The following is a 20,581-nucleotide window of genomic DNA, read 5'->3' as shown; positions in this document are numbered from 1 at the left end:
ACCCATTACAATCTGTATAGTCATGCAAAATAAATTCCTGAATTAGCCATCTGATCCTCCCCTTCAAAAAATAAAGAAAAAGAAAGAGAATAAAATATGCTTCAGTTTTCACTTTAATAGAGATCTACACATCTCTATCTGTCGGTCAACAACATGTTTCATCATGAGTCTTTTGGAACTGTCTTGGTCATTGTATTGACTAGTTACTAAATCTTTCAGAGTTGATTATCCTTAAAATGTTGCTCTTATTATATAAAATTATTCTCCTGATTCTCTTCACTTCAATATGAATTAATTCATACAAGCCTTTCCAAGTTTTTCTGAAACCAATCTCCTTCATAATTTTTTGTAGCACAATATTATTTCATCATATTCATATAGTATAGTTTATTCAGCCTTTTCCCAATTTATGTGCATCTCTTCAATTTCCAGTTAGTCATCGCACAACGTGGCTGTTACTGTGTGCAGTGTTCTCCTGGTTCTGCTCACTTCCCTCAGCATCAGTCCATATAAGTCTTTTCAGGTTTTCTGAAGTCTGCTTGCTCATCATTTCTTATAGCACAATAATATTCCATACATTCATATACCACAACTTGTTCAGCCATTCCCCAATTGATGGGCATCCCCTCAATTTCCAATTCTTTTCCACCACAGAAAGAGCTGCTATATGTATTTTTGTACATGTGAGTCCTTTTCCCATTTTTATAATCTCTTTGGGATATAGCCTTAGGAGTGCTATTGCTGGGTCAAAGGGTAATCACATTTTTGTAGCCCTTTGGGCATAGTTCCAAATTGCTCTCCAAAATGGTTGGATCATTTCACAACTCCACCAGCAATGCATTAATGTTCCAATTTTTCCACATCTTCTCCAACATTTATCATTTTTCTGTTTTGTCATGTTAGCCAATCTGATAGGTGTGATGTGGTACCACAGAGTTGTTTTGATTTGCATTTCTCTAATCAATAGTGATTTAGAGCATTATTTTTTCATATTGCTATAGATAACTTTAATTTCTTTATCTGAAAACTGCCTGTTCATATCCTTTGACCATTTATCAATTGGGGAATGACTTGTATTCTTATAAATTGACCTTTTACATTTGGACGATTTCTATTTGAAAATACTGTGGTATATTGTATAAAGTGTTAATCTGAATGAAATTTTAACTAGACTGCTTTCCCCCTTGGTGTTTTCTGTTCAGGAGAGTGATGTGTATAGACCTTTCCTTTATGAATGCCATTTTGGCACATCTATGGTGGATGAATTGGAAATGGGAGGGTTTGAGTCAGGGAGACCAATTTGGAGAGGATTACAGTATTCTAGGTCATTGGTGTCAAACTCAAATATAGGTAATTGCAGCCACATATTGCCTTAGAAAACCACAAATTAACATTTTCCATGTTGGATTATATTTTTGTTAAACTTCCTAATTACATTTTAATCTTGTTGGCACACTTTGGAGGGTCAGTGAATTTGATACCTCTGGTAGAGGTGATAGATATTGAAGACCTAAAGTGGGGTAGTTGTGTTATAAGTGGAGAAAAGAGGTTACATGTCAGAAATGGGTGTTATAAAGGTAGGAGACAAGAAAGCTTGATAAGGTTGTATATGTGAAGTGAGGGCAAGTAAAGTTTGAAGTATTACTTTGATGTGAATCTGGATTACTGGAAGTATAATGGTCCCTTTGATAGAAATAAGGAAGTACATTATAGGGGATAGGATTCAGGGAAACGTAATGAGCTTTGTTTTGGTTGTGCTGGACTTTATGATCTAAATTTGGGATGTCTAGAGGGAGTTGTTTATATAGAACAATGCTGAAGAATACTTCTCAAATGTGACTGTCCTACCTTTTAAGATCATTAGAATAGTAGCATTACTAAGTATTTTAGAAGTTTTTTTAATCACTAGATTGGTCAGTTAACACCATTGATTCCAATTTAGTCGCATATTAAGCTATTCCTCATGATCTTCCCAACTGCTCAACCACATGGAATTTTTTCTTATCTCTTTATGTCCTTTTTCTATCATCTTTGTTTTGCTTTCTACTCCTTTTTGCCATCAAAAAATATCCTATTTCTCCTTTTTCCTTTCTTTTCCTCTGCTTATGCTTCAGCCTTTCCAAAGGTATCATAACATATTTCACTGGGCTATACACATTTTGCTCCATATTTCACACATCTTTAAAATAACTTGTCTTTTTAAAAAATTTCTGAAATAAAGTCCTAATAGTCTCATTAGTACAACTGTTTTATTGTCCTGAGGAATAAGCTGTGGAAGAAAAGGGAAAGAAAAGAGTAGATGATTTGTCATTTGGAAGAGATGAGAATAGAGATGGAAAGGTGGAGAGGAAGAATAAAAAAGGAAACAGAAAAAAAAGAGCTGCACATGGAGGGGGATGGTTATTGCAGAAAGCCACTAAAAACTCCCATGGGATATTCAGGTAATACTTATTGGAACCCATGCTGTTGATTGCCCCATTCTGAAGAAGAATAAAAAGAAGTATTAAAAATTAAAAGTCATGGTTTAACTGTAGGAATTTTACTCTTTGGAATGATGGGCTTTACCACCTTAGAAACTGGACAAGCTGTTTACAGTGGATTAGTTTAGGGCATTTTTCTTTTTTTTTTATATATTAGTGCAGACAATAATCTCTTTGCGAAACTCTTCTCTGGATAAAAAATTCTAAAGAGAGTATGCTTTTTATATCACATTTATTTTGGATGGCATCAATGTGAGCCAAAATGATGCATTAAAGAAAAAATGTAAATAAACAGTTTATTAGAAATCAGGAATAGCTAATGGGTAACTACTTGCACTTCTGTTAAGGTTTAGTGTGAGGTCACGGGTCAAAGTACTAATAAGAGTGTTTGGGATGTCTACTGCCATGGAACAAAATGGAAACTTGATTGATAGCTAGAGGGTTGAAGGGAAAGAGAGAAGTGGAGAAAGCAAAGGTCATGGAGCCATTTCCCTTCTCTGCATGTATAATGACCAACTCTCTCCAAAACACAAAATGTAGATGATATCAATCAATATAGCATATGTTGTGCACATTTCTACAAGTAATGATAAATTGTTTATATATATATATATATATATGAATTTGCATAAGTGTTTCAATGATTCATCAAAAATGTAGTGAAAAAGAAGTTGTGCAATAAAAATAATATTCTCCTATTCAGACTTTTAGAATAGTGTTTCTTGCAAAATTGCAAAATGTTTTGTTAATTGCTGTATTGAGTTGTAAATGTTTTAACACCTTTAAAAGGTCACATTAGATGAAGTTTTCTTTTTACACAATTAGCGCCACAGATGTCCTTCAACGTACAATTTTTTTATCTTTTTAAAAAATAGGTCTGGTTTGCATGAAGTCTAGCAGCTCAGTTGTGGAATTGGTCATGCTCCTCTGTTCTCAGGTGAGTCAAAGCAGTTGCAAAATGTTTATTATTTAGAAATTCCCAGACAAATTTTATTTTACAAAGTGAACCAGAGGTGGAAACAACTGCATTCTATGTTTTTGATTAATTACAATTTCCAGGTTATAGCCTTTTAGATTTTATTTCTTTTTTGAAAAAAAAAATACTACTTCCAAACTCAGATCCTTAATGGATCATATTGGTTTATGTGCTTAGTGATCTGAGTAGGTGAGTGAAAACAGAGGTTTTTGGAGTCCCATTAAAAATGTCTAGGTTAGATGTAACCTCCATCTTGAGGTGACTAAATAATTCTCTGCTGTCATCTTTTATAAGAGGAGATAAAAATCAATACAATATTAAGGTTATAGAAACAGATTTATTTCTACAGCTTGAGAGTGGCATTCTGTCTCCTCTGGGAGTAATGGGTTTTCTTCTTTTTTTGTGTGTGTGTAGAGGTTATAAAATGAGTGATAAATACTTTTGAACCCTTGTCATTGCTAATTATTTTTGACATGTACAGTGGATTTAGGGGAATAGCAGCGGAGCCATTTAAGTACTAAATTCTTAAAAGCAGGATTACTCAGATGTTTAAAAACTTGGTGATATTCTTCCCATTGCTCTTATCTTATATTGATCTTAAAGATTTAGAGTATATTCACTTTGTATTTGTTCTATATATGTTTGTGTGAGGATATATTTATGCATACAAGTATATATGTTAATGTAGTAAAAGCATGTACCATGTGAGTGAGCCAAATAAGACTTATGGCTTATTTTTTTTTTCATTCTCTTTTGCAATTAAATAGAGGAGTGTTTTTATTGAACTATTTCTTTGTAGTCTTTTATAAACAATATCTTGTTGGTAGTAAATTCCCCTACTTAAAACTTTAAAATAGTCTTTTTTAATGGGAAGGGTATTGGTCTAAAGGTCAAGGGTTCTGACCCATTTCAAAACCTTTGACCTTCATTTATAGCGCTTATGGTTTACGTGCCTGACGAATAAGGATAATGCAAAATTAATGTTTCTTTGCATTGATTTATTCATTTTAGTGCCTGTATTGCCAAATTTATTTAGCCTGTGCTGATGGACATTTCATGAATACAAATGAAAGAATCATAGAAGGTGTGAAAAATCAATACTGTGCAGTGTCAATAAAGTGCAATAAGAACAATTACTTGTAGAGATTACACCTAATGGATTTTACAATGAACTAGCCAACGAGTAGTTGTGTATCTAGTAGGCTTATTATTCTAGCTATAGTGAGAATCATGTTTGCATAACTTAATCATCTCCTTCAGAAAACATTGTGTCTTTGGCAGTTAACAAATTTCAATCTCCTCTGCAGTTTTCTATTGAAATAATTGCTTGCTTATTTCTTGGAAGAAAATTACCAATTGCTACTTTGAGACCTGTGTAAAATTTATCTTTTTTTTTATTAAGAAAGTTATGTGCAATTTAGTTATCTTTCTTCAAAAGATTGACAGACATTACTATTTATATTGATATTTTTGTAAATAAGGTTTTACCTTTTATAGAAAATGAAGATGTTTTTAATAGAAGGAAAAATGTCATATATGTTATTGTATATGTGTAAATGTGTATATATATATATATATATATGTATATCTGCATAGTCAGTCTGTTTAGTATATCACATAGTTGAATGTTAGAAGCCAAAAAGATGGGTAATAAATGACATGCTCTAATGCACCTATTTGTCATACATGTCACAGTGTTGTTTAATGCTAATCTAATCAAATGGGATATGATGATCACTTAGCTAAGTAAACAACAAAATACAAGAAATCTCAGTGTTGTTGTTCGAAAGAAATATATTTTTAGTTGTTAAATTGTTAAATATTTTGAGCTTAAAAATTCACTGCATCAGTAATATATGTTCACAATGAAAAATGATGTGAGAAAAAAAGCAAAAATTAGCTCCAGATGTATACAGATTGTCCTGCAGTGATAATTACATTTTTCACTTTGAATTTTCCTAATTCAAAGAGGTCAGCGTGGCAATCACAAAAGTGATTTATTTTGGTAAGAAGTGAACTGTCTTTTTATACGTGAAAGCTAAAGAGATATGAAATTCAATTTCAGGACGACATTTTGCAGATATTGGGAGGGGATGAGTTGAGGTTGATTGATATATTTTTTTGGTCCAAGTTACAGCAGTAAGTGAACAGATAGCATCTTGCTAAAATTCTAATTAATTTTTTAAGAGGAGATGGAGAGGATTGTGTGCCAAAGATCAAAAGATCAGGTCAAAAACTAGTTTTTAATCTCATAAATAATCAGGCATTCTTGTGAACTTAACATCTGCAAATGTGATTTTAAACTTTACAAATTATGGATGTTTAATTTTGTGAAATTCACGCACACTTTGATTATTTCTCCCACTTTCATTCATAAGTAATTTTCTTGTTAAATTGTTTCACATAGTATTTAACAAACCACTTAGTGTAATGAGAGATATTAAAACACGAACTTGAAAAATATGCAAGATATCTTATTTGAAATACCATCAGTATCAGGAAAGACTATAGAAATTTTTTTATCATAATTATACTTTCAAACATTCATTCATGCACAATGATGATTCATTGAGCCACAGAATTAATAATTTTCCCTCCTTTGATTTAAAGCAGACATTTTATGGAACAAACAACTATTTACTGATGAGATTTCAAAAAAAAAGTTACCCCCAGACATAGTAATATTAATTGATAGTATAAAGGAGTCTTTACTGCAGTTTGGCCTATCCACAGATATATTTAGAAGATAGTTTATATAAAATAACTCAAAAATTAGGCTTCATAGCCTTGCTTTAAAATGTTTTGTTATTTTAAAATTAGGTGACATTTCATATTTAGGAAACTCTTTTTTGATGTATAAAGGTGGAATAAGTTGTCACATGTCTAATACTGTTTTGCACAAAACTTATAGGTTCCAAGTGTTCACACATTTGTGAAAATACCATCATTTGTGAAAAACCATCTACATTTAAAGAAATGTTTCCTTTAAAATTACTTCAGATTTCTTGTACAAAATGCTGCTTATTTGACATTAATATCATTTTTGAAAGAATTGACGTTACATTCAAGGCCACTTTATAAAAGCGTTGCATTGCTCATCCTAATTCAGTCTGACATACATTCCAATAACACTACCTCCCTTCTCGAGTTTAAAGCCAAATTTATGGCTGTGCATTGTGAAGTGCATCATTTAAAAATGGTTTCAACCCAAAACATCTAATAAATAAATAATGTGTATGGCTACTCAGTAGTAGACTTTCCAGACTAGAAATCATTCCATCGGATACTCAACAGTCCACTATCGGAGAGGGCTGTCAGATAAATCTTATAGTAGCTGCATTCATGTCCAGTAAATCACATGTTATTGTCTGAGCCTTCTGCCAGGTCATCTATTCTTTTCCCATTTATCAGAAATGCATACAGTATATAGAAAAACTAGAAGCATTGTATAGTCTGGCCTGGTGTCCTGTCTGAGTAATTAAACCAGCCAAAGTTATAATAAAGTATTATTTTATTCTGATGTTTTAAAATTGAATATTATCAAAATATATTAGGTTTCCAATTTTGAAATGTGTTTCCTTGAGATAATAGTATGGCATCTTATAAACACACACATATTTACACATTATACATTTTCCTACTTTTTAAATATGAAATTTCTAAATTAAAAATTATGTTAATCTAAAATTATGTTAACATAAAATATGTTAATCAAATAGCATCAATTCTTTGTTAGCTTGGTTTCTCTTTTGTGCTTGAATCTTTTATAACTGAACTTGTATTCTGTCTTTGAAATTCAATGTTTTTTCTTATTTAATCCCTTTTCTTGTCTTCTCATAATCCTCCTCTTTTCTGTGACGCAGTGTGGCACCATGAAGAGGTCACTCCATTTGAAGTCTTAGGATTACAGTCCGAATTCTACTCTCTTTATTTATTTATGTGTACTTGGACAAGTTACTCCATTTTTCTGGGTGTTAACTTCCTTAACCATAAAAGTAGAAGGTTCAATGAATGACCCCAATGATCCCTTCCATATCTAAATGTACAATGCTCTTATTCTTTCTATTTATTGTTTCTGAATACATTACATTTAGTGCTTGTTTTTTCTTCTTTTACTTTTTTGACCCTTTTAATATCAATGGATACCATTAATGCCATTTCATTTTCCTCAATACAAAATGAAAGTTAGACTTCCAATGCCTGTCATTCTCTGAGTAGATCAAAATGTTAACTGCTGCCTTTTGCTTGCAAGCTCATGTTCTTATTTAAGAACAACAAGCATGACAACAACAACAGCAACAACAACAACCTAACTTTTACATAACACTGTAAAGATGGAAAGTACTCTCTATATGTTATCTCATGTTATGCCTTCATGTCACCTATTATAGCAATGGAGTTCCATCACGAATCTGTTGTATTTAGAGTAGCTTAATATAAAATAACATCAAGGTTTTGCGGCAGCTTAATTTGTGAGATTGTTTTACGGAAGTTCCTGTAGTGTAGAACTTGAAAAATCTTTAATGATATTCATTGAAATTGTCTTTAATGATAATTAGCAAAGATGTAGCCATCTTTCTGGTATAATTGTGCTTGTTGAACTTTTCAGTAATTTTTTGCGTAGGTGTTATAACATGATTGCATTAGAGTAGTGGTTCTCAAAGTGTTGTCTGTGTACTCCAGGGATCCCCAAGACTCTTTTTATTAGGGATCTTGAGACCAGAAAGTTTGAGAACTTGTGCATTAGAGAAATTCCAAGAAATGGAATCCTATCACTGTGTCATCTTAGAGAGAATAAAATAAACACTTGGAAACTGGAAATAAAATTGTTCTGAAGTTAATGTTGAAAGTAGTAAATATTGCAATTCACCGTGTTTGTTAGGCCAGAATTATTATTATTTTTTCAAAAGGCAGTACTATACTTAGGATTTCAAGTAAGTTTTAAGTGTCTGTTTGTAGCAGAGTGAACATTGAAATTGAAATGAGAGGACGACCTGTACTTGAATCACAAGTCTGACATTTACTAGCTATGTGACCATAAGTAGGTTTCTTAAACATTTTGCTCATATTTCTTCATCTGGAAGGTGCAGAAATAACACCTGTACTATCTATTTCCAAAGACTTTTATGAGGACAAAGCGTAAACATCTTAAAGTACTATATGAACTTGATCTGTTAACTATTGTTACATACTGTGTATTTTTAAACATTTAGTAAAAAGTAAAGCAAAGCTATCTTTATTATATTTACTAAATTCATATGTAATCTACTTTTTCTTTTTAAAATTAATTTATTTTTAGTTTTCAACATTCACTTTTACAAGATTTTGTGTTCTAAATTTTCCCCCTCTCCCCTTCCCAAGACAGCATGCAATCTGATATAGGCTATACATGTACAATTATATTACACATATTTCCACATTAGAAATGTTGTGAAAGAAGAATCAGAACAAAGGGAAAAACCACAAGAAAGAAAAAAAGAAAATAGTATGCTTCGATCTGCATTCAGACTCCATAGTTCTTTCTCTGGGTGCGAATAATGCTTTCTATTATTATTATGAGTCAGGAGTGACAGAAGTCAAATCTGCCATTGTGTATATATACATCCATATATATGTATATGCATATATGTGTGTGTGTATGTGTAACACACATACACACACACATCCATACGTATACATTACAGGCCGATAGTGAGTTGAAGAGGCAGATAGGATTTTTGTTTGATTGCAAATTTGATAATTTTACTCTATGATATTCTTTTGATAAAGGTTCTTTGTGATGCTCTTCTACTCAGCTGCCAGTCATCATTTCCAAATCACAAATTGGTCTGACCCCTCAATTCAAAAATCTTCAATGGAAAAACAAAACCAAACATCTTTAAAAGCACCCTCTGATGAGTTCCACAGGTGTAGGGGTGCTGGGACCCCAAAATCACAACAGGCGGGTCTTGCCCAAATTACTCAAGCCTTCTTTCATCCAGAGACAAGGTTTATTAAAGACTTGCCATATTGGCTAGACTCTTAAGGAATCTGAACATTTGTGAGCTATAGGCTCAGTTCTTCCCCCCACCCCCAAATTTAATTAATTAATTAATTAATTAATTAATTTTTAGTTTTCGAGATTCACTTCCACAAGATTTGAGTTCCAATTTTTCTCTCCATCTCGTCCCTGTCCCCACCCTAAGATGGCGTGCATTCTGAATATCTCTTCTCCTAATCTGCCCTCCCTTTTATCTCCCCCACTTCTGTTATCCCCTTCCCCTTCTATTTTCCTGTAGGACAGGATAGATTTCTATACCCCATTGCCTGTATATCTTATTTTCCAGTTTCATGTGAAGACAATTTTGAACATTTGTTTTTAAAATTTTGGGTTCCAAATTTTCTCCCTTCCTCCCTCCCCACCCACCCTCATTGAAAGTTCTATATGTGTAGTCATGCAAAACACTTCCATAATAGTCATGTTTTGAAAAACTAACTATATTTCCCTTCATCCTATCTGCCCCCCCATTTATTCTATTCTCTCTTTTTACCCTGTCCCTCCTTAGAAGTGTTTGCTTCTAATTACCCCTCCCCTAATCTGCTTTCCCCTCTATCATCCTCCTGCTCTCTTGTCCCCTTCCCACCCTATTTTCCTGTAGGATATGATAGATTTCCATACCCAATTGGGTGTGTATGTTATTGCCTCCTTAAGCCAAATCTGATGAGGATAAGATTCACTCATTCCCTCTCCTCTCGTTTCCCCTCCACTGTAAAGGCCTTTTCTTGTCTGTATTATGTGAGATAATTTACCCCATTCTACCTCTCCCTTTCTCCTTCTCCCAGTGTAATCCTCTCTCACCCCTAATTTTATTCTCAAGATATCATCCCTTCATCTTCAACTCACCCTGTGCCATCTACCTATCTATCTATCTATCTATCTATCTATCTATCTATCTATCTATCTATCTATCTATCTATCTATCTATCCATCCATATAATTTTTCCGCTCCAACTACCCTAATACTGACAAAGGTCTCATGAGTTACAAATATCATCTTTCCACGCAGGAATGTAAACAGTTCAACCTTAATAAGTCCCTTGTGATTTCTCTTTCCTGTTTACCTCTTCATGCTTCTCTTGAGTCTTGCATTTGAAAGTCAGATTTTCTGTTCAGCTCTGGTCTTTTCATCAAGAATGCTTGATAGTCCTCTATTTCACTGAATGTCCATTTTTTGCCCCTGAAGGATTATACTCAGTTTTGCTGGGTAGATGATTCTTGGTTGTAATCCTATCTCCTTTGCCCTCTGGAATATCATATTCTGAGCCCTCTGATCACTTAATGTAGAAGCTGCTAAATACTATGTTATCCTAATTGTGTTTCCATAGTACTTGAATTGTTTCTTTCTGGTTGCTTGCAGTATTTTCTCCTTGACCTGGGAACTCTGGCATTTAGCTGCAATATTCCTAGGAGTTTTCCTTTGGGGATCTCTTTCAGGAGGTGATTGGTGGATGTAATCTACTTTTTCTTAGTCTTCCTCCACCTTCTCCCCACATTTGTTTGATTCACTCATTCACTGAGAATGAGGAAGCACCTCCTATGTATTTAATGTTATACTTCTTTCTTAATTGAATGTTATGCCTAGTGATAACCATTTTGTTATCACACTTATGGTAGGCTTATTGATCATGGGAACCAGAGAATATATGTATTTCAGCAATTGTTGATGTTCCCTTGGTCACTTTTTTGGGATTGTCAGAGAGGTCTGAGATTGTTTCCATGCTTTTGGCATCTTCTTCTCCTTTACAACACCTTCATATTAAACTTCCTCCCCATTGTATTGCCTCCAGCACAGATCTCTACTTTATGTACTTGGTGTCATTTGGGTACCTTTTCGACATTCTCTTTAGTTCCATTTTTACTTGCTTGGTAAACACCTTAAAGACTGTGATGTTCAGAGGCAGTGGTTCCACTATTCTCGAGGGATAAAATAGCTTGTTAAAAAAAATTGTTGTGTCCATTTTTCCTCCATTTGTAGTCCTTTACATTTTCAGCCTTGATTGTCCTTGAATTAACTTTGCTTAGTTGACTATCTTGTCATCTGTTTAAACTGGCTTTACCTTCCATTGCTTTGTGCTTAAATAGGTAATTTTCCATCTTCCATCTTTAGAGCCAAATTTTTATTCCAACTTGTTGCTTTTGCTAGCTATTTGGCATGTAAGTCAGATATTTGTTGATTGGGCACTTTTGGGGCTCTTGCTTTCTTTGCTTTGGCTTTTTACATTGCTTTAACTTCTGGCTAAAATTATTATCACTTATGTTGATGTCATTTTTCTTTTCTATTTCCTATTTTTTAATTTTTTATTTATCAGTTTAAAATAATTTCAATTGTAATACACATCTTTTTCTTATTCTTTTTTTTTAAAACAAATTATGATGTTAGTACTGATGAATATTTGGTCTAACTGTATACAGATAGATGACTTGGGGATCATTGTAATCACAATACAATTTTTTTGTCTGTTAAAATACAATTTATTTTATTCTTTATTGAGTTGTTTGGTGGCTTCCATGTCCAGGGCCTGCCAATTAATTTTTTTGAATAAAGTGTTTGTGATAGAGAATCATGAGGCTTGTTTTTAAAGTCGTTAGCCTCTCTAATTTTTTTTACCTGAACTGTTTTTTCCTATGTATCTCTTACCGTCCTTAATCCCTTCCCACCTTTGTTGTGGAATTACCAAGTATCAGAGTGTATGTTGATTTGATTTGTTCTTTTTGGAATTTTCGCTACTACTTGTTTTTAGTAACTAATGTTGATACATAAGCTAAAATGATTCACACAATGGTCTTTTTTGCATATAGTTATAAGGAGTGCTTCAGTATGGATTATTTCAATTAGTACTACAGTGACTACTAACTGAATGAGGCATTAAAATACTTTTCATTTAATTATGCTTCCAAAAATAAAAAATATAACTTTAAATTAAGATAGCTAAACATAAACATTATTTCTTTATCATTTAGAACTTGTACTTTGTTTTTAAAAGGAAGAAGTGGCAGATACTGTTTAATACTACTATAAACAGTTGAGGATAATCCCATGCCTAGGAGTATCAACATTTCATGGGCATGAGGTATCAAAGATTGGCTGTTCTATTGTTGTAAGCCTCAAGATTGTGTTCTGAATTCAGTCAGAGCTCTTCTATCCTATTTCCTTGGCACAAGCAGTTCCTGGGTCACTAGATTCTGAGTATTTTTTTACATTTAAGCACATATACAGGCAAGGTTTGGTTGCCTGTAGTAGAACCCTTGATTTCCTATTAGTGTACCAGCCCAGATGCACTTTAGTCTGACTATATAATTATATTCCCAGCAAAAATTCATAATTTATCTTGTGTTGACTCTAGCATCATTGAGATTCTCATCTCCTTTCTAATTTTGCATGACTCATAAGGATTCTTAATTGTTATATAAATTAAATAATATCTTCTGTATTCTATACTCATCTGTCTTCTGTATCCAGTTACTTAGCTCTGTCTCTCATGTCTGGAACATACTCCCTCCTTTCTTTCATCTCTTGGAATACCTAATTTCCTTCAAGACTTGACTCAAGTGCTATCTTCCAAAAGACAACTTTCCTGATTTTTCCAGCTCCTACTGTACCCCTCCCAAAACTCCCTTGTATTCATTTTGCCTATACTTGTATACAAATTGTCCCTCCCATTAAACTATAAGCTACCTGAGGGCAAGGTCTCTTTTACTTGTGTATCCTCAGTGCATTAACATGGTGCTTTATAATGGTAGATATTTAACAAATGCTTGTTGATTTCTGATTGAAATTGAAAGTAAAAAGGATTCATATATATTTAGCAGAACAGAAAAAGAGTACTTTATGTGAGAGTATTTTATGTGAAATATTTTTTGCTTATATTACTTGCTTTTAAAATGGAAAAATATATACTAAATTCAGTAGATTAATTTCACAACTATCGGGTTAGTCTGTGCTTCCTTCTCAATTTCTGTTGCTTTCTGTGCAGTTTAAAAAAAAGTTCCTCCCCCCCACCTTTTTTGTATCATTAATGCTAATTGCCCTATCATCTCTGTGGCCTCCATTGTTGTTCAGTTGTTTAGTCACGTCCAACTTTTTGTGAGTCAGTGAACTATAACATGCCAGGCCTTTTTATCTTCTACTGTCTCCCCAAATCTGTCTAAGCACATGTTTGTTGTTTGATTCTATCTATCCACCTCATCCTCTACCATCCCCTTTTCCTTTTGCCTTCATTATTTCCCAACATCAGAGTCTTTTCCAGTAAGTCCTTTATTTTTATTATGTGGCCAAAGCATGTAACCTTAGCTTCAGTATTTGACCTTTCAGTGAATGGCCTTAATCAGTTTCCTTAAGTATTGGCTGATTTGAGCTCCTTGCTATCAAAGGGACTCTCAAAAGCCTTCTCTAGCACCCCAATTATAAGCATCAGTTCTGTGGCACTCAACTTTCCTTACAGCCCTACTCTCACAACTGTACATTGCTACTAGAAAAACCATAACTTTGAATATGTGGACCTTTGTTGGCAAGGTGATGTCTCTCCTTTTTTGTATGCTGTCCAGATTTGCCATAGCTTTCCTTCCAGGGAGCAAGTGTCTTCTCATTTCATGGCTGCAGTTGCTGTCTGCAGTGACTTTTGAGCTCAAGAATATAAAATCTGACACTGCTTCCATTTCTTCTTCTTTTGTTTGATAGGAAGTAATGGGACCAATTGCCAATATTTTAGATTTTTTTTAATGTTAAGCTTCAAGTCAGCTTTTACACCCTCCTCATCAAGAAAGAGGCTTCTTAATTCCTATTCATTTTCTACTATCAGTGGTATCATTTGCATATTTGAGATTGTTGATTTTTCTGTCAGCGATCTTAATTCTGGTTTTTGATTCATCCAACCTAGCATTTTGGATATAAGTACACTCTGTGTAAGTTAAATAAATAAGGTGACAATATGCAGCCTTGTTGTATTCCTTTTCCAATCTTAAACCAGTGAGTTGTTTTACATGTTCATTTCTAACTGTTGCTTCTTGGTCTGCATACAGGTTCCTTAGGAGACTAGTAAGATGATTTGGTACTCCCATCTCTTTGAGGACTAGCTATATTTTGTTAAGATCCACAGTCATATGTTTTAGTGTAGTCAATGAAGCAGAAGTAGATGTTTTTCTGGAACTCCCTTGCTTTCTGTATAATTCAGGGAATGTTGGCAGTTTGGTCTGTAGTTCCTCTGCTTCTTTTAAAATCAGCCTGCTCTTCTAGCAATTCTTGGTTCATATATATACCCACCCTGCCAATTGAAAGCCAAGAGAAAGGGGAAAAATAAAGAAACATTTAACAAATCAAGCAAAATGAATTTTTAGAATTGCTATGTCTACTTCCTGTACCTTGAGTTCTTTATTTCTCCATCAAGAAAGAAGAAACAAGATGGGTAACGTGTCTTTATCATAGATCTTCTGGTCACATGGTTGCTGAATCCTTTGATAAGAATTTTTAGGTCATGCAAAGTTCTTTTTTTTTCCCCTAATGTGGTCTTTGTATAGATTGTTGTCATGATTCTGATCACTGAGTTCTATTTGTATGTATTTCCACACAAAACTATGTGTTTTAAAGAGTGAAGTCTATTCGATGTCTGTTCCCCTCACCTCTTCCTCCATGTTTGCTCCTCACATGCTCCACTTCTGAGAAATAGGATTTTCCATATCCTTCATCTCTTTTTTTTTTGCTAGTATATCCTCTTTACCTTCCCTTCTCTTTCTCCCTTGAAACCCTCAGAACAGAAATAATCCAGTATTTTTTTGTTCTACTCAATATCCCTTGAAGACATTAAGGTTCTGAAGGAACACTTGTTTTTCCCCCATTAGAATGGTAACATTATGTCATTATATACACTCTTCTAAACTGCCCAAGTAAATATACACTTTTTGACATCACACATATATCAGTAGAGGACTTTGCCCATCTATCTGTCAACTCTCACTGTCATGAACATAATGCTGGAATTACTGAATCATAATATCTGTAATTCATAGTTCATATAAGAAAATACTATTCTCATTAACATAATTTAAAGAGCTATATAAGGTAGATAGTATAATTGCTAATAAAGTGACTAAAATGTCCTACCATCCTAGTATTCACACCAAGGAGGTCAAATGCAGAAAGAAATGATTTCATGTATACTGAAATATTCATAGTACTTTTTGGAGTGTCAAAGAAATAGAAATGTAGTTGATACCTTTCAAATTGAGGAATAGCTGAACAAATTTTGGTACATGAATTTAATTAACATTATTGTCCTGTTAGAAATGGCAGTTGGACAAACAACAACGACGAACTATTGAACTTGAATGTTAAAAACTGAAAAGAACAAGGTTGGCCCCATAGGAGCAATATAAAGGTACTGCTGCCACCTTCGCATATTAGAATATGTAGGTGTGTAACATTGCATATAAAATCAACCTATTTCATTATGTTGATTGGTTTTGCTGATTTTTTCCCCCCTTCTTCAGGTCTTAAAATATTCTCTGTTTAAAAGGGATGACTTTCTGGATAGGGCCAGGGAGAGAGAGATAATAGAGAGAAATGTAGATGATGTAAAAACAAAAATATTAATAAAAATCTATTTTCAGAAATATATCACCTTGAGTAGTATTAGAAGGGAAAACTATTTTCCCTTTTAAATTCATATCTATTTCACAGAAACTTCTAACCTTTATGTAAATTTAAAAATTTCAGGTAGTGATTTTCAAACACCATCACTTTAGTTTACAAAGATGCTATGACACTTTACTATAATCATATTCCCAAAAAATTAATGTCAGACAATTCTGAATGTTTTGAATCTCTTCATTTTAATAAAAAATATGTTTACCAAAAGATGTTCTCCTCTATTTTCCTTATGTGAGTCTTAGATAATAATGATATAAAAGTCTACTTATACTGTACTCACCTTTTTCCTGTTGCCTTAAAAGTTTCTCCCACAGTGAGCAATTTTAAAAACAATTTACAGAATTAAAAGTATTGTCATGTCATTTTGCTCCATAGTGGTTTTAGTGAGAAAAGCATGCATTCCCTCAAAAAGCTATCCTTCTTTTATCCATCATATTATTTTGTTCTAATTTGGATCCCATGTACTAAATCCTACTCAGGATAAGATTTCATTACTTTCATTATTTTCACATTGTTTCCTTCATTCTGGAAGAACATCTCTTTTTTTTTTCTCCAATGTTAGAGACTGTAGTTTCTTGGTAGGTCATATTTTGAGCATTGTAAGGATCTTAATTTACATATATTGGACTTACTTTTCCTTTGGAAGTGTCAGTGCCCATGACCTTTTGGTCAGGGAAAAAAATCAATAAGAATACATTGTTGAACCCTTTGATTCACTGCTAGTAGATATTGGGTTAAAAAAAAATTACTGTTCATTTCTGCCTGACAGTACTATAGTAGGAGTAATCACCTAGCTTTTTCCTTAGAGCTTCTGTGAATGTTACTGTTATAATAGATAAAAACTGGGAACACAGATACACCCATTATAATCATTCTGTACCTTGTTGCAAAAAAGCACTGTTAATTTAATTTTGACCTTAAAAAAGCATTTTTTGTGAAACAGAAACAGTATCTTGTATAGAGTAAAATAAAGGTTTTGAAAGCATGGGTACAGTGTCTAGTGTTGGTTTTTTATGTCCTGCTTGAGAGTAGGGCTTTGAAAATAATGTTTAAAGCTTGAGGAATAGAAATTGAATGTGGGAGATCTTAGATCACTTTGTAACTTTAAAGAGTAACCTGAAATCCATCCAATTGATAGCTCTTTATCCTATAGTGTTTTGACAAAAATATTTACTGAATGTGCTTAAATTGGATCAAATTTGAATAATATAGAAGACCGAGACACTTGACTATTCTTCATTGTTAATTTCTGCTCATGATACTAAGCTCTTTTTTCCTCCCTTAAAGAAAAGCCTTAATAAAAAAAAAAAATCAGTTTATCACATAAAATAAAAGGACTTTTATTTTTGTTGGGTCATTTTTGTTAGGATGATGATTTAAAAAACTTCTTTAACTGAATTTAGATGAAAACTTATGAGAAAAATCTTTCTATAATATTAAGTGGAATTCCCTCATTTTAAGGTTAAAATGATTATAACTTAACTTCACATGTAATATCTCTTCTGAAATACAAGGCATCCTGTTGCTTCACCAGCACACTAGGACTTCAAAAACACAACCATTTAAGGGGAATTTGGTGGAATGGGGAACACACCCCGTGGCTTGGCAGTCTAGTCAGAAGGATGATACCATGCTGACTCTATAACTAGATCTTTGAACAATATTCTCATGGGTGGTAAATGCAAAACAAAGTAATATCAACTGGCACTTAATTCTGTAAGTTCCCTGCTGATTGGGCTATGCAGTGAAATGGAACTCTTCCTGACAGGAAGTCAGCCTAGGAGTGTGGAGACCTCTGAAAATAAAGTGGGCTTTAATTTGGCACCCTGCTGCTTTACAACGAGTCTGTTTAACTTGGAACTATGAAAAAGGTTTAGCAAATGGGAGGGATACAGGACACTGGAATGTTCAGTAAATGCAAACATTTCTTTTTGGCTTTACAGTAATTGCAACTGGAGGAATCTATATACATGTCCTTGTTGATTTTTCTTGACTTTTTCTGTTGCATTTTTTTTTAAACATTGCACTGAATCAATCATCTACACTCAGAAAATCATAGATAGGCTAGGAGGAAATTGTAAGGTGTGGAAAGTATATGGGATTTTTTTGTGAGGCTTAATAAATTAAAATGTAATGTATAGAAGTTGATGGTGTTGTCTTAGGGCAAAATGTTTAGGATCACAGCATGTCAGAATAGGGAGGGTGATTATTTTTTATTACAGTAATGCAAATTCAGTGAAAGGAACATAGAAGTCAGAGGACATTCATTCAAATCTTGGCTCTGCAACCTTGGCAAAGTTAATATTACCCTGTCTGAGTGTCAGTTTCTTTCTGTTAAGGACTTTTAAAAGTTGAAAGCGTTTAATTGATTGATCGAATCAGTAGAAGTGTTTTCTCTGATGATATTATCACGCATAGAGCAGTTGTTATCAAAGTATACTTTAAATAGGGTGATTGATTCAAACCTCTTCCCCCCCACCCCCACTCCCATGGTACTATAGTAAGCTCTCTTTGTTTGTAATCTCTACTCATTTTAATATAAAGTAGCTAGTTTGTTGTGGTGTAAAGAATATTGCTCTTGGAGTCTGAGTCAGTTGGGTGAATTCTGAGTCTGATAGTACCTCTGTGACCTTGGAAAGTTTCTCCCTCTCTAGAACTCAGTTTTGTCATGTGTAAAATGAGACAGTTGGACTAAGTGATCTCTACGAGAAGGTCAGATCTAGAACCGGTACCTTAGTATTTATTATGAAGAATGAAATATTTCATTCAATGAAATTTAAAATTCTTTGGTTTTCAAAGCCTTCTTATGCTGGTTTATTATTTTATACATACACACATGCAGGGTGTGTGTGTGTGTGTGTGTGTGTGTGTGTGTGTTCCTTCCTATTCTTTTTTTTTATTTTATTGTAAATTTGACTAGGACTACTCACTCATTTGTTCCCTTCAGTATCTGCTATGGGACAGTGTGTTTACATATACTGTGAACTCAGAAGTTGACTGATGACTGTACTTAAATGCTGATTGGGGATATAACTCATTATGTATTCCATTTCCGGATATTATAAGGGACTATAAATGTTTTTGACTTTACAGATTCATCTTACAATTAGCATTTGATAAATTAAGATCAATAGCATTGCTATTTTGACAGTTTTTCTGATTTATTTTAAAAATGTAAGCAAATATCACCAAATATAGGAGAGAAAACTAATTGTAGTTTCTCTCTTACTATCTTCCTTCAAGGCTCAACTTAAGTGGCACCTTCTATCTGAGACCTATCCTCTTTACACTAGTTACTGCTTCCCTCCATTAAATAACTTTGTATTTACTTTTTATGTATTTTGTTTTTTCTCATCTGTGTTCATATTGTTTTTCCTTAACAAAATTTGGAATTTATTTGAGGGAAGGAGCTGTTTCAAGTGTTTTGTTTTGTTTTTTCCTTTGGTTCTTTAGGACCTAGCAGAGCACCTGTATAGGTTCTTAATAAATGTTTGTTGAATCAGTGTGTACTATTTATAGGGAAAGACATATCCATATAAGTTATATCTTCTTTATCTGAAGACTTATAAATGTGTCCAGTGGGATTACATTAGCATATGATCTTCTAAAGTTGACATGCGTGAGAGAGAAAGTTGTAAATAGATTAATGCAAATTTATTTGTGAAGGTCGGTAAGGGTAGGTAGTCAAACAGGAATCAGAGAGCAGGATGTTGAGAAGTTTTTGGCAGTTTTATACTGCTTGCCAGGCAAGTGGTGTCTACTCTGATGGTTATTTGATATCTTATTTAACATTGGCCAGTACCATTAATACTTTTCTGGGTGTTAGAAATGTGTGGGCTTAGCTGCTACCACTAGTTCAGCTACATAACTCTTAGTACATTACGATCTTCCTGGCCTTACAGGTTAGCATTATGCCCTTTGCAATGCAAATAAATTCCAAAAACTCCAAGTAAAAAAACCGGGATAGCTCTTAGAGAGTTGATCACCTGGTTATCATGTTAATGTTCCCAGAAATGTAGATTTTCTTTAAAAAAGTTAACAATTTAAATTGTTGACATAATGTATAATTACTTGATGATTTTTTTTTCTTTTTTGATATGATCTAGTTTTCTCTTCCGGGTCCATAATATTGTTGCTGTCATCATTAAGGATAATAACATTTCTCACATTTATAATAGTTTTTGTTTTACAAAATGATTTCCTTAACAATCCTTTGATATATAGGACACAAATATTTTTACATTCATTTTCAGAGAAGAAAATTTGAGGGTTGGAGAAGGTAGGTGATTTTCCAAATATCCCCAGGCAGGTCTTTGGCAGATCTAAGACTCAAACCTGTTTTCCAACTTAGAGATTGGTGCTTTTAGGTTTTCTGCAAAATGTGCTGGATTTGAATTCAGAAGACTTGGGTTCAGATTCTCTTTCTGCCACTTATGACCTTT

The 20,581-nt window shown here is 33.4% G+C and overlaps 1 protein-coding gene across 7 annotated transcripts in view; it reads left to right on the top strand.

The window, feature by feature from the left end:
* LRBA (LPS responsive beige-like anchor protein) overlaps positions 1–20,581 on the top strand; it is a 676,054-nt gene that overhangs the window by 232,145 nt on the left and 423,328 nt on the right. For all 7 annotated transcript variants that reach the window (XM_027866938.1, XM_027866942.1, XM_027866935.1 and 4 more), the window contains one exon: positions 3,356–3,417. In XM_027866938.1, the coding sequence (XP_027722739.1) occupies positions 3,356–3,417 (62 nt within the window). The remainder of the gene's footprint in view (positions 1–3,355; positions 3,418–20,581) is intronic.

This window comes from Vombatus ursinus, unplaced genomic scaffold (genome assembly GCF_900497805.2).
Source record: "Vombatus ursinus unplaced genomic scaffold, bare-nosed wombat genome assembly UNPS02014784.1, whole genome shotgun sequence".
Lineage (NCBI taxonomy): Eukaryota > Metazoa > Chordata > Mammalia > Diprotodontia > Vombatidae > Vombatus > Vombatus ursinus.
The sequence above is the reverse complement of the archived record's forward strand: the minus strand, read 5'-3'. Positions and strand labels throughout refer to the sequence as shown.